Raw genomic sequence first — 12,862 nt, 5'->3', positions numbered from 1 at the left:
ACCTCTGTCTCGTTCAAAATTAGGTAGAGTGGAAAGTCTTCCAAGCTTCAGGGTGGTGGAGGGGAGAGAACTGCAGCGACAATTTTTTAACTTCAATACAAGAAAACTGAACTTTAAAATAGTTCAATGCAAAACAATAGTTCTTTTGGAAAATGTAGTTCAAAACAGAAACCATCTGAACACAAGGAACTAAAAATATGAGCAAAGTGCATCCAATCTCTCCTGTCCTAGGTACTGGGCCCTAACTCAGAGTCCTTACCCAGAGTCCTCCCCTAGTCAGCTTCTGCAGCAAGCCTGGCTTGTCCCTGGTGTCTCAGACTCGGGTCCTGCTCTTCCTTCCCAGTTCTGGGGGTTCAATCCCAGACTGTTCCTTCAGCTGCTTTGGGAGTGAATGAGTCCTCCAGAGAGTCTCACTCTCCCAGTGATTTCTCAGCTCTCTTTCCAGCAGCTGTTCTCAGTTCTTCTTTCCAACTCCAGCTCTGATTCTGACAGCAACTTGTACTCGTTGAACTGTTCAGCTCTAACTTGTCTGTTTATTTTAACCTTATCATGGAAGGGGAAAACCTTGTGCAAGGAGAAGGTGTAGACAGACCCTAGCACAAGCTGTAGAGGAGTTACTGTGTAGCTCTCGCTGTATCAGTGGATTGGCTCCCAAGGATATGCATGCACATGGGCGCACCTCCCCCCGTGTTCACTTTTGTTCTGGGGGTGCACTTTTACTCCAGTTCTCACCTTATGCCATTCCCCAGCCCTCAAACAAGCCCAGTTTGATCAATATTATACTTTGCCCCCCTTTTTAATGTTTACTGTCTGTACATATTCCTATGGGGTTAACTCTTTAATTAGCCTTTAGGGAAAGAAGTATTCTTTCCTTGCTCACTTTCTCTCTATGCCCCTTCAGAGGACTGTTGCTGCTCTTTATTCAATAGAATCAGGAGCCACTCTAAAAAACATCAAAAAGGTCATCAAAACATTGCTCCCCTCTGACTGCTCAGATTGTGACAAAGTCTCAAAACTCTGAAGCATTCATGCACAGAAAGTCCCCCACCTATTTAGATGAATTCAAATGATATAATAACCTCTCAAGTTTCTATTGTGCATTAAATTTGTATCCCTTTCCGACAAACCAGTTGGAAGCAGTTGTTATAGTATATTGCTAAAACACGGGAAGGAAGGAAGGATGGATGGGTGGAGCAGCTGCCTCCACTGATCACTCCCTCTGTTTCCTCCTTCTCAGCCAATCCACAACCACCACCTCTTCCGTAAAAACAACTCACTTTTAATACATGTGTACATTCAGAATAGGTGGGGCATGACAGTGGAATGGGGAGGGGAGAGGAGGGACTCTAACCTTCAGATCTGGATCATGATCCGTTGAGCCCATAAGCAAATGGGTTCTGCGCCTGCGCAGGCACCTCTCGGGCCGACTAGGTAGCTCCTCGCGACGCCCAACCGCCCATCTGCACGTGCTGCTGCATGCTAGCTATATAGAGCGGCTGGGCATCTTCCGTTAGTTTCTGTTTGACCGCCACAGCGTTCAGACCTCGCTTGGGCTCCTCGGTAGCAGAAACGATTGTGATACGAGTGCTTAGGCATTTAGGACTGTTTTTTCTGGTAATTTGGACTACGGACTGTACTTTGGACGTGACAACTTCTTCCTGGAATAACTTTGACGAAGGATTGGATGGATATCTTGTGTTTGACCCGGACTGAAAATGGAAACGAAGACGACCTTTAAACGCTGCGAGAAGTGTAGGGCTAAACTACCCTCCACTGATCACCACGACCTCTGTCTTATATGCCTGGGAGAGGAGCACAATACGGCAGCCTGCAAGATCTGTTGTGCCTTCTCCAAACAAACCAGGACCAACCGGGCACTGCGTTTGAGGGCAGCTTTATATGAGGACGCGCTGCGCCCTTCTACCCCTCGCCCAGAAGCGCCTTCGACGTCGAAAGCGGTATCGGGAGCGGAGGGACACGGAGCTGCTTCTATGCAGTCTAAAACCGTGTCCACAGATCCTACTTTTAAGAGACCACTGGAGGTCTCCTCTAGTGACCAGAGACGCCGTGAGAAAAGGCGCCGGCAAGACGCACCAGTGGCTGGAGAAAATCCTAGCCGAGAGGAGCACAAACAGAGGACCCCATCGCCTTCATCGGCGCAGGGCTCTGAGAAGGAGTGGAGTGCGGAACCTCGTACATCTAGCCCAGCGGAAGCGAGCAAGGGGGGTCTGTCAGCATCAACCCCTCCTTCGACATCGAGGTCATCGATTCCGAAGCCCTCGACATCGAGCAAAGAGTGGGTGAAGGATCCCTCGACATCGAAGCCCTCGACATCGAGAAAAGAGCAGGTAGAGGGTCCCTCGACATCGAAGTCCTCGACATCGAAAGCAACAAGACGTAGTGAATCCTCGATTTCTAAACCTACCTTGTTGCCGATGGAGCAGTCTCAACCTCGAAGACACCGTTCTCTGTCGCCTGCTCATACCCCACAGCAATCACCATCAACACCGCAGCAATTGAGTGGACACCGCTCAGACCGTAGTGCGACTTCTGCCCTTAGGAGTCTGATAGAGTCTAGCCCAAATACCCCAGCGGAATCAACTTTTCAAGGTTTCCTGAGTGGGGGGTTGGATAGAGATGACGATGGAGAGGAAGAAAATGAGGGGCTCCCACCACCCAGAACCCCATCACTTTCTCCTAGGGTGGCAACTGAGAGCTTACTCCAGTCACCACTGGCGGTGGTGCAGCCATTGGTGGGCATAGCTGATGGGAGTATACGCCACCCTGCCACGCAGCCTGCACACACTTGTGGATTTAGACATTCGTTGCCACACGATTACGCAGACTATCTGAGATGGAAGGCTATGCAGCCGCAACCCGTAGAGGGAGCCGCTACACAAACCCAGGCTACAATGCCATTACGAGAGAAACCCGCTGGGAAGCGGAAGAGGAAAAGCACCCCACCTCCGCCGAGCCCATCATCACCTCCGCCAAGCCCATCATCCAGGGGTTCATCTCCTGCTTCTACACAACGGGATTTGGAATCAGAATACTCAGGTTCAGATCAAGGCAGCCGTGAGGTGGAGCCTCCTTCTGAGGTCCCGCCACGTCTTTCAAGATCCCCAACAGAGGAACTCAAGGCGTACCATTCCCTAATTAGAGAGATGGCGGAGGCGTTGGGTTTGGACCTGCAACTCCCTGAAACAGAGTCTACTGACCCGGTGTACAACATGATGTTCCAATCTAAATCGTCTCACCCGGTCTCCCTACCAATAATCCCTGCCATTGCAAAGGCAGCTAGGACGGCTTGGGACAGTGTCCAAACAGCAAATCCTACGTCTAAACGTATAGAGAACTTATATAGGGTCCATGAAGGGGAGGAGAGATACCTGATACACCATCTGGACCCGAACTCTATCGTGGTGGATTGCGCATCAACATCAAAGGGCAGCCGCCGCCATACAACACCAACCGATAAGGAAGGAAGGAAGATAGACGTGTTAGGGAGAAGAATATACGCCACATCGAGCCTTGCTATCAGGATTGCAAATTATGCAGCCTGTATGGCTCGGTACATCCATCTGATGTGGGACAATTTACTTCATGATTCCACTTCATTGTCGCCAGAGCAGCTGCAAATAAAGCTCCATGAAGTCTTTGACAAGACAACATCTGTAACAAAGCAACAGCTAAGTACGTTTAAACATTTGGCGGAGACAGAGTCAAGGGCCATGGTGACTGCTGTCACGATGAGGCGTCATGCTTGGCTGCGTGCGACTTCACTTCAGCTGGATATGAAGGACAGAGTAGAAAATCTGGCCTTTGATGGAAAGGGACTCTTCCATGAAAGTACTGATGCAACCATGGAAACGTTAAAAAAGTCAAGATTTACGGCCAAGACCTTTATGGTACCAACCACAACAGCTGGCCCTCGTACATATAGCTATAATAAACAACGGTCATACCGATTCCAAGACAAGAGGGATTTCAGAAGGCAAAATAGGCCCTATCAGAGGCCTAGGGGTTTTGGAAACAGCAACGCCACCAAAAACAAAAATCGAAACTCTAGGAACAACAAAGAGAGTGCTAAGCAGTCCTTTTGATTGCTGTGCCAGCCCACTGCATTTAATACCAGTTGCCAGGACCAATGCCATCGGCCCTGTAGTTGTCAGCTCAACAATCAGACTGGCAAGCCATGCTTTAGCATGGCACAACATAACATCAGACCAGTGGGTACTGAGGATTGTGGAGACAGGTTATGCGATAGAGTTCATCACTCTTCCACCATTCTCAGGTCTACGTTTCACAAGGTCGACCTCAGTACTCGAGGAGGAGATACAAGTATTGTTGGAAAAAGGTGCAACTGTTCCAGTGCAGTGGGCGAGGAGGTTGTCCGCATTCTACTCCCGCTACTTTCAAATTCCCAAGAGGGATGGCGGGATCCGAGCAATCATGGACTTGAGAGGACTGAACAACTTTGTCTGGGCCCGGAAGTTCAGGATGACAACGTTGCAGGAGATTCTACCCTTCCTAGCTCAGGAGGAGTGGGTGGCAACGTTAGATTTGAAGGACACATATTTCCATGTGGGCATCCAGGAAAACCACAGAAAGTACCTTCGATTTACTGTGGGGGAAGTAATATATCAGTATGCGGTTCTACCTTTCGGATTGTCAACTGCTCCGAGAGTCTTCACCAAAGTAGTGGCAGTAATAATTGCGCACCTTCGAACTCAGGGCCTGGTGATCTATCCATACCTAGACGATTGGCTCCTGGTGGGCAAAGACAAGAAACTACTGGAAACACAGATACAAGTGATGCTCAATCTTCTTCAGGACTTAGGTCTCAACGTGAACTGGAAGAAGGCGAATTTAACTCCCAGAAAGCAGCTGAGCTTCATAGGTGCTGTTCTAGACATGGAGCAACATCGAGCATTCCTACCACGCGACAGATATATTCAGATAAAGTCTCTGGTAGAACAATTCCTGGCCAATCCTGTTCAAAGGGCAAGGAAGGTTCAGAGACTTTTAGGCTTGATGGCCTCATGCAACACAACTGTTCGATACACAAGGCTTCGGATGAGGCCCCTGCAGTGTTGCTACCTGGACCTTTTCCGACCCAATATAGACAGCCAGAACATGCTACTGCACCTTTCCAGGAAGGTGCTAGTTTCCCTACAATGGTGGTTAGTCGAGGAAAATCTCTTAGGGGGTGTGCCGTTCCGTCCTCTGCTTCCAGCAGCATGGGTCACGACCGATGCTTCCCTACTGGGGTGGGGAGCACACTGCGGCCCAGAATGCATTCAGGGACAGTGGACACCTTAACAAGCCCAGAGGCATATCAACTACCTGGAACTATTGGCTGCATTTTTGGCACTAAAGGCCTTCGAACCTCAACTTCGGAGTTCGGTTGTGCAGGTCCACCTGGACAATACTACAGCTGTAGCCTATCTGAACAGACAAGGAGGGACGGTTTCACCAACGCTTTGCACCTTGTCGAGAAGATTGTGGGAATGGTGCATCATGCATGCCATTTATCCGATGGCAATACACATTCGAGGTGTGGACAACCACCTGGCGGATGCTCTGAGTCGAAGCACTCAAGCCACCCAAAGACACGAGTGGGAAATCAAACAGGAGTGTGTCAGACAAATTTTCGACCGCTGGGGGACACCATCTGTGGATGTGTTTGCCACGGAGGAGAACAAGAAGTGCAGGAGATACTGCTCTCGTGCGGGGATGGGTGCAGGATCTCTAGGAGACGCTTTTCAGTACGACTGGAGCAGGGGGCTACTTTACCTGTTTCCACCAATGCCACTCCTCAATCGAGTGTTAGCGCAGATCTTGAGGGACAGGTCAGACTGCATTCTAATAGCCCCTTGGTGGCCACGTCAGGCTTGGTTTGCTCTGCTGCTGCGCATATGCAAAGGGAACCACTACCGTCTTCCACCAGTACCAGATCTTCTCCAGACATCGGGAGGCATGATATTGCACCCAGAAATACAAACACTAAGGCTGACAGCATGGAGAATAACCTTTTGAAATCCATTCTATTAAACAGTAGGCGAAGATCAACGAGACGCAGTTACTTATATAAATGGAAAAGATTTGTAATGTTTGCAAAGGCAAATAAGTTTGTTGCACGCCGGGCATCAGTGCGCCAGGTTTTGCTTTATCTAACAAGTCTGAAGGTAAAGGGCCTTGCAAACGTTTCGTTGAAGGTGCATCTGGCAGCACTGTCCTCGAAGCTTCCTGGTTGGGATGGAAAAACGGCTTTTACCCATCCTGAATGTAAACGGTTCATGAAAGGACTAAATAATCTGTATCCTCCACTACGCAAACCTTTAGAACAGTGGAGTCTGTCGTTGGTTCTATCTGCATTGATGGAAGAACCTTTTGAGCCACTACATGGCGCTAGCTTGAGATTGTTAACACTTAAAACTGCATTTCTGATAGCTATAACCACGGCTAAAAGGGTGGGTGAATTGACGGCTTTGAGAGTGGACAAGCCTTATACCCAATTCTACCCACATAAGGTTGTTATGAGGCTAGACCCAAATTTCCGAACAAAAATAGTTACGGACTTCCATTTAAATCAGGAAATAGTCCTGCCAACCTTTTTTAAGGACCCACACACAACACTGGAAAAGGCGCTACATGCGTTAGATGTGCGTAGGTCCTTATTGTACTATTTGAGAGAGACTAGACAGTATAGAAAGACAAGTAAACTATTTGTAGCCTATAAAGGCAAGTTTAAAGGGCAAGCAGTGTCTCGACAACGTTTAGCACACTGGTTAGTAGAACTTATCCTGCTGACATATAAGCTACAGGGGGTAGCACCGCCCAAAACTATCCGGGCGCACTCTACTAGAGCATACTCAACTTCTGCTGCTCATCTTTCAGGCATTAAGATGGACGACATCTGCTTGGCCGCTACGTGGTCGTCCCAGCAGCCTATTATTAAACACTATGCAGTGGATTTGCGCATGGCGCGCCAGGCGGAATATGGGCGAGCTGTCTTGAAGAGGGTATTGCCTTAGCGGGCATCCTTCTGCACCCACCACCATGAAGGTCTAGCTCACTAATCACCCATTTGCTTATGGGCTCAACGGATCACGATCCAGATAAACAGGTTGCTTACCTGTAACAGGTGATCTGGTAGTGATCCGTTGAGTCCATAAGACCCGCCCAGAACCAACCCCGCTGCAGAAGTATGGACATTATGAGAAACATCTGGTGGCAGATTGCACGGAAGGGGCGGTCTGCACAGAGAACTAACGGAAGACGCCCAGCCGCTCTATATAGCTAGCATGCAGCAGCACGTGCAGATGGGCGGTTGGGCGTCGCGAGGAGCTACCTAGTCGGCCCGAGAGGTGCCTGCGCAGGCGCAGAACCCATTTGCTTATGGACTCAACGGATCACTACCAGATCACCTGTTACAGGTAAGCAACCTGTTTTGTTTCACCTCTAGTGCAGATGGAAAATAGTGGAGTGAGCTAGTATGACATATGCTATGTGTAGACCTCCAGCAGTGACTCCACATGCAGTTCATTGCATAAACCCACAGGAACTAGCACAAAAAAGCCTTCCATCTGGAAATACTCCGAAACCCTAGCTGATCTACTGTACATCATCCAGAGAGCTACCAGTAGATCCTGATCTGCACTGTACCTACCCCACAAAATAAACACTTAGGAGATAAAAGCATTTGACGCTAGTTTCTAAACTCAGAACCTCAGAAAGGGGGATGGGAGAGGGCTCTACTGGAGATGAACAGCAGGAAGTCAAGAGGCTATAGCTTGCCTTGGAGCATTTAAGAATACAGACAGCTCCTACAGGCAAAAACCTGGCAGCCACACAAAGTTTAACAAGAGAACAAAGCTAATGGCTTTGGACCACTTAAGAATAATCTATATATTTAATTCTCGTAGAAGTGCCTCAGCCTCTGTGGGGATGTGTCCCGGCAACCCAGCTGATTGGCTGGGCAGCGGAGTGGAGGGACGCACCTGATTGGCTGAGGCGCGTCTCAGTGGTGGACAGAGGCGGCGGTGGGCCTGGCCCGGCCGGGGAGGCCAGCGGCGGCGGGCCTGGCCCGAACGCGGAGGCCGGCAGCGGCGGAAGTAGTGGGCCAGGCAGCGGGTCCGGCCCGGCCTCTGAGGCGAGGAGGCGGTGGCGGCGGGCCCGGATGCCAGGCGGCGGCGGGCCTGACCGCAGCGGCGGCACTCGGCCGGCCTGGAGACTGGGGCGGGGGGAGAGAAGCGGCGGATCCAGCCCAGCGCAGAGGCCAGGCGAGGAGGCGGCAGCGGCCCGGCTGGAGACTGGGGGGGGGGGAGATGTTGCCGGCTCCAAAAAACGCACAGATTCTCTGTGCGGGGGTCGGCTTGTTCATATGAAAATCAGAATTCCTTTTGTTTAAAAATGAAGTAAACACAAACCAAACGTTTTAAAACCATTGATGCTGTGACAGTGCAAACAGCATACAACTTTATTGCTCAAGTTCTGCATGGGTACATACTTAAAAAAACGTTTTATACAGATGCTTTGTTAAAGCTCATGTAACAGCTTGGGTGAAAATACAATGAATATCAATGCTAAACGCTCTGCAATAAATATAATAGAAATGCAACTAAAAAAACCACCTGTCAGTTTACGGAAGAGGGAAAAATCATACCAAATACAAACAAGTTTTAGCTACAGACAAAGCTCTCAGAATTTGGCAGAGTCAGAAATCTACTAATAAAGAGTGTTAAGTACATCAAATTGCACCTGTTAACTATATGGCGCAGTTTAAAGTCTGAAGCAATAAGATCATGCTACATTACGATGAATCAGATAGAAGCACAGGTCTCACTTCCATTAATGCAGCCAGTTTAAATGCACCAGAAGTTTAACAGATGTAGTGTTGTGGGTGGGGGGAGAGAAATGCTGTGTGGTCTGGACTCTAGTACGACACAATATTTTGGTAATAATAAAATCAGTTTAGGGAAACTGAACCTATGTGCAAAAAAAGAAAAGAAAAAGAAAGTATACATACTGTACAAAGCACCATTACAAAACTTTACACCTAGGAATTAAATCTGAAATGCAATTGAGTACTGTATATTTGAACCCTACAAAATAGTCACTATCCATATTAAAACATTCATATTGAAAAACAAACAGCATGGAACTGTGAGGTGGCATTTCTCTTAACCATTTAATGCAAATTCAAAGTGGATGAAGAAACCATGTAGGAAGAGGGACATGTTGGAAATAAATATTCACATTAAATTCTGGGGTAAAAATCCAAGGTCCAACAGAATATTGGGTTTAGCACGTATGTAAGGGGAAAGTGGCATGGCTGTAGAACTACACTTGATGGGTCCAGAGAAGCTTCTGGCAGGTTGTGTGCTTTAAAGCTTTTCATGGTTTTGCAGATAAAAAGGCACTCAGAAGACCCGATATTAAATTTGCATTAATCTGCTCAGTGTAGGTCAAAGCAAAATGCAGAAATGCTTTTATTTTGCTGAGAATATTGAGAATTCAGATTTTACAAAATTAGCCCTATAACAATGGAAGGATCTCTGGACACAAAGTATTTAAAGCAGGAGGGCAATGAAGCTACCACCAAAGTACTCTAACTCAAGTTTTGGTATTAGACTGGATTCCATTTGCTTTCTCCAAACCTTTCATCTCTAAAATCAACTCTGCGTTGGGGCCTGTACTTTTAGCAATTATTTTCCATTTCTGGGGTTACTAGGCTGCATCTTATTAGATAACACAGTTGCTACAAGATGAGCAGAGGCCATCAGTGGAGACCATAACATTCAGCACAATCTGATGCAAATGGATGCAGCCTTACACGAGATAAGGGCAAGGCTATTATCTTGAATCAAGTGATAAATCTGCAGAGAAGGGAAAAAGCTCTTCCCTACAGAAAATGCAGCAAGTAAGGCCTTGTGCAAAACCTGGATCTCCAAGAAGGCCCACAACAATCTATGTACAGGCCAAAAGAAGCTTTTGAAGGATCTGTATAATAATCTACACAAAGTTGAGATCTACTGAAAAATCTTCATAGGGGCCCTATGATGCTAGCACAAGTGTATATGAAAGCAACTATTCCACAAGCTCTTTAGTCAACATAAAGCGTAGTGAGATATTGAGTCAGTGTTCTTCCTGAAAGCTGAAAGAGCAGTGAAGTAGGCGGAGCTAAGTCCAGAGCAGCTTTGAATGGACAGCACCTGACAGTGCAGCAATGAAGTAGATCTGTCTGCTGGGGCTAGGTTTACACTCCAAATCAGTCTCAAATCTATACCATCTAGCATCCCTGGAGTAGTAGGAACAGCACTGCTGAAGTCCATGAGCAGCAGAATTGGTATGCTCAACAAGACATCATAAAACCAGCCATGTATCACTACCACCTGGTTTGTTAGAGGAGTCTCATATGAGTAACATGACTTCATAATCCAATAGGTTTGCCTACTGTATTGAAGCGAGGGTATCAAATAATTCATTTCATTACTGCTGCTGCAAATGGAAACTAGTTTGTCCTCACTTCTCCAGAATGAGAATCCTTCTCAAGATGCAGAATATCCAACATAAGCAGTAGTTACCATGCAACCTACAGGCCTTCAGGATCAACACTTGAATCAAGTCTGAATAGGCAACATGCTGTCTAATGAATCCTACTGCCATGCTTATTTGATCTCCTCTCCATTTTCAGACTCTTGTTTATTGTAAAAGTTCACAAAAGACAATTTTCATATCAGACAAAATATCCAAGATCAGCAAAGCTGCTCCAGTAGTTTCCATCCTGTTGTCTCAATATACTTGGCACTCTCTATGATTTATGACTAGCAAAGGAGAGCAGCAATTTTAGATGTTCACTTATGATTCATTATCACGGTACGTCTTGTAAACGTTTGCTGCCTCCTTGCTTCTGAGTGGAAAGATGAGCAACTGTACTATACTTACAGCTCTCTAGAAGAGTTCTTTGCGTGGCTGAGCAACTAAGGGCTAGTTCACACACATGCAGCCTTTACTTGATTCCTCCACACAGTCAGGTATCTGGCCACACAACTGGAGACACATTCATGTTAACCAAATTCTAGACTGAGACAGTCAGCAAGAACAGCTGCAGTGTTCTCAGCAACTATAGACATACAATGGAGAACGTGTTCTGTGGCCATGCAGAGCTACCAGCCCAACCCATAGGGATAGTTCTGAGAGGATCCCACACACTCGCCCAAAGACAGTGAATTATGTTCCATCTGAATACCCCCTCTGTGATCTAATTATTTTGCATATATTTACTCTCATCGCAATAAAAATAACTTCCGACATGTCCCAGCCAACAATATTTGTCACAACTCGCCATGTTTGCATTTCAGATCAAAGCAGAGCTTTTGCAATTTTCTGAGTCCATTGCATCACCTTTCCCCTTAGTTACAGCTAACACAAACTCTTATGCCACAAAAAATGAAGACATGTTTAACCTGATAAGATTTAACAAAACACAATGCAGATTGGTTACATCTGAACATAAAAACTTTGGTTGGTATGAGCTTTGAAAGATGAACTGACAATCTGGCAGAAGGTTGTTGATATCATCAACATACATTTAGGAGTTTAAAAAATGCAGCAGTTCCATTTAAAATGGAAAGCAAATTAAAAAAAACTCAAGTATCGACTTTTTACAAAATGCTCATTTAAAAAATGCTAAATGCCTAGAATGCTTTTTAAAAAGGGGTTTCCACATTTACCACAAAGTACTGTACCAAATGCAGTGCAAGTTAACTCAGACTAGGACTCTGCTTAAGAATCTGACAAGAGAAAAACAGGATCCAAAACCTGTATTTCATGCTTGAGAAATATAAAAATCCTTACATGAGAAACATTGAAGTTGAACTCAACACAGAATAAAGTCATTCACTATAAGAAAACACAGTTTATATGTAAAGTGGCCTTAATTTAAAAGGTTAATGATTTGTTCAGCCAATTTTATGCAAAAATTAGAATCATCAAAATATTTTATTTAAAAAAATAGCAGTATAGGTGCTGTTCAGTATCACATGTTTTCTTAAGTAGGCTGGAACGTGACTTGTACCGACAGCTACATCTTGGACCTGTGAGAATAGAAATCAGGTAGGCAAATAGATCAGATCACCTTTTACAAAAATAGTAGTAGTCTTTTAAGAGAAGAATACTGCTTAACTGTTGAAATGAAGAAAAGTCAGCATTCTGTGTGTTCAAGATACTAGTTTTTAAATAGCAGCTGAATGATTCCTTGGCAGGAGCCACAAGACATTTTCTTGAATGAAGAATTCCAAAAATTGCCCTTTCCCTCATTAAGTCCTAAAGTAGAAAAAAAAGGAAGGGGGAGTTTCCTATATTTCAAGCATTTAGTGTATCATGGCTGAGGAGGAGGGTTTTCTGCTTGATGGAGTATAAATACAGTCCCAAGTAAGTCTGCAAATGTTCATTCCACAGCAAACCCACATGTTTCTTCAATGGCGGTTAGCAGCTTTTCATATAGCTTCTCATAGCTTTCATAAGGAGGAATGTCTATTCGGTTGAAGCTGCAAGCAAAGAAAACACCACCATTAACAGGATTTCAACCTATAACGAAAAAGCATGCAACTATACAATTAATTTCTGTCGCACTGTAATGGTAAGATCCAACCTTGAGTGTTCTTCTGCAGTTACACAGACAAGTCTCCCCCATAGCCTTTCAAAAGAATTGCACTAGGACAGACCAGTGGCTAGATCCGGATATATGAGCAGAGAACAGCTTTGAGCATGAGAGGAATTTTGTTATGACTTTATACATAGACTTTATACATATACAACGATAAAAAGCAACCCAAATTTCATGCAGACCGGAGGT

General features: G+C 45.9%; 1 protein-coding gene across 3 annotated transcripts in view; it reads right to left on the bottom strand.

The window, feature by feature from the left end:
• Positions 1 to 8,458: 8,458 nt before the first annotated feature.
• The window catches only part of SMURF2 (SMAD specific E3 ubiquitin protein ligase 2), a 151,738-nt gene continuing 147,334 nt past the window's right edge, over positions 8,459 to 12,862 (bottom strand). For all 3 annotated transcript variants that reach the window (XM_053296429.1, XM_053296431.1, XM_053296432.1), the window contains one exon: positions 8,459 to 12,554. In XM_053296429.1, coding sequence (XP_053152404.1) covers positions 12,455 to 12,554 — 100 coding nt within the window. In that variant the 3' untranslated portion in view covers positions 8,459 to 12,454. The remainder of the gene's footprint in view (positions 12,555 to 12,862) is intronic.

The sequence above is a fragment of the Hemicordylus capensis genome, chromosome 2 (genome assembly GCF_027244095.1).
Source record: "Hemicordylus capensis ecotype Gifberg chromosome 2, rHemCap1.1.pri, whole genome shotgun sequence".
In the NCBI taxonomy this organism is placed as follows: Eukaryota; Metazoa; Chordata; class Lepidosauria; order Squamata; family Cordylidae; genus Hemicordylus; species Hemicordylus capensis.
Note: the sequence above shows the minus strand (reverse complement) of the source record. Positions and strands in the feature narration are given on the sequence as shown.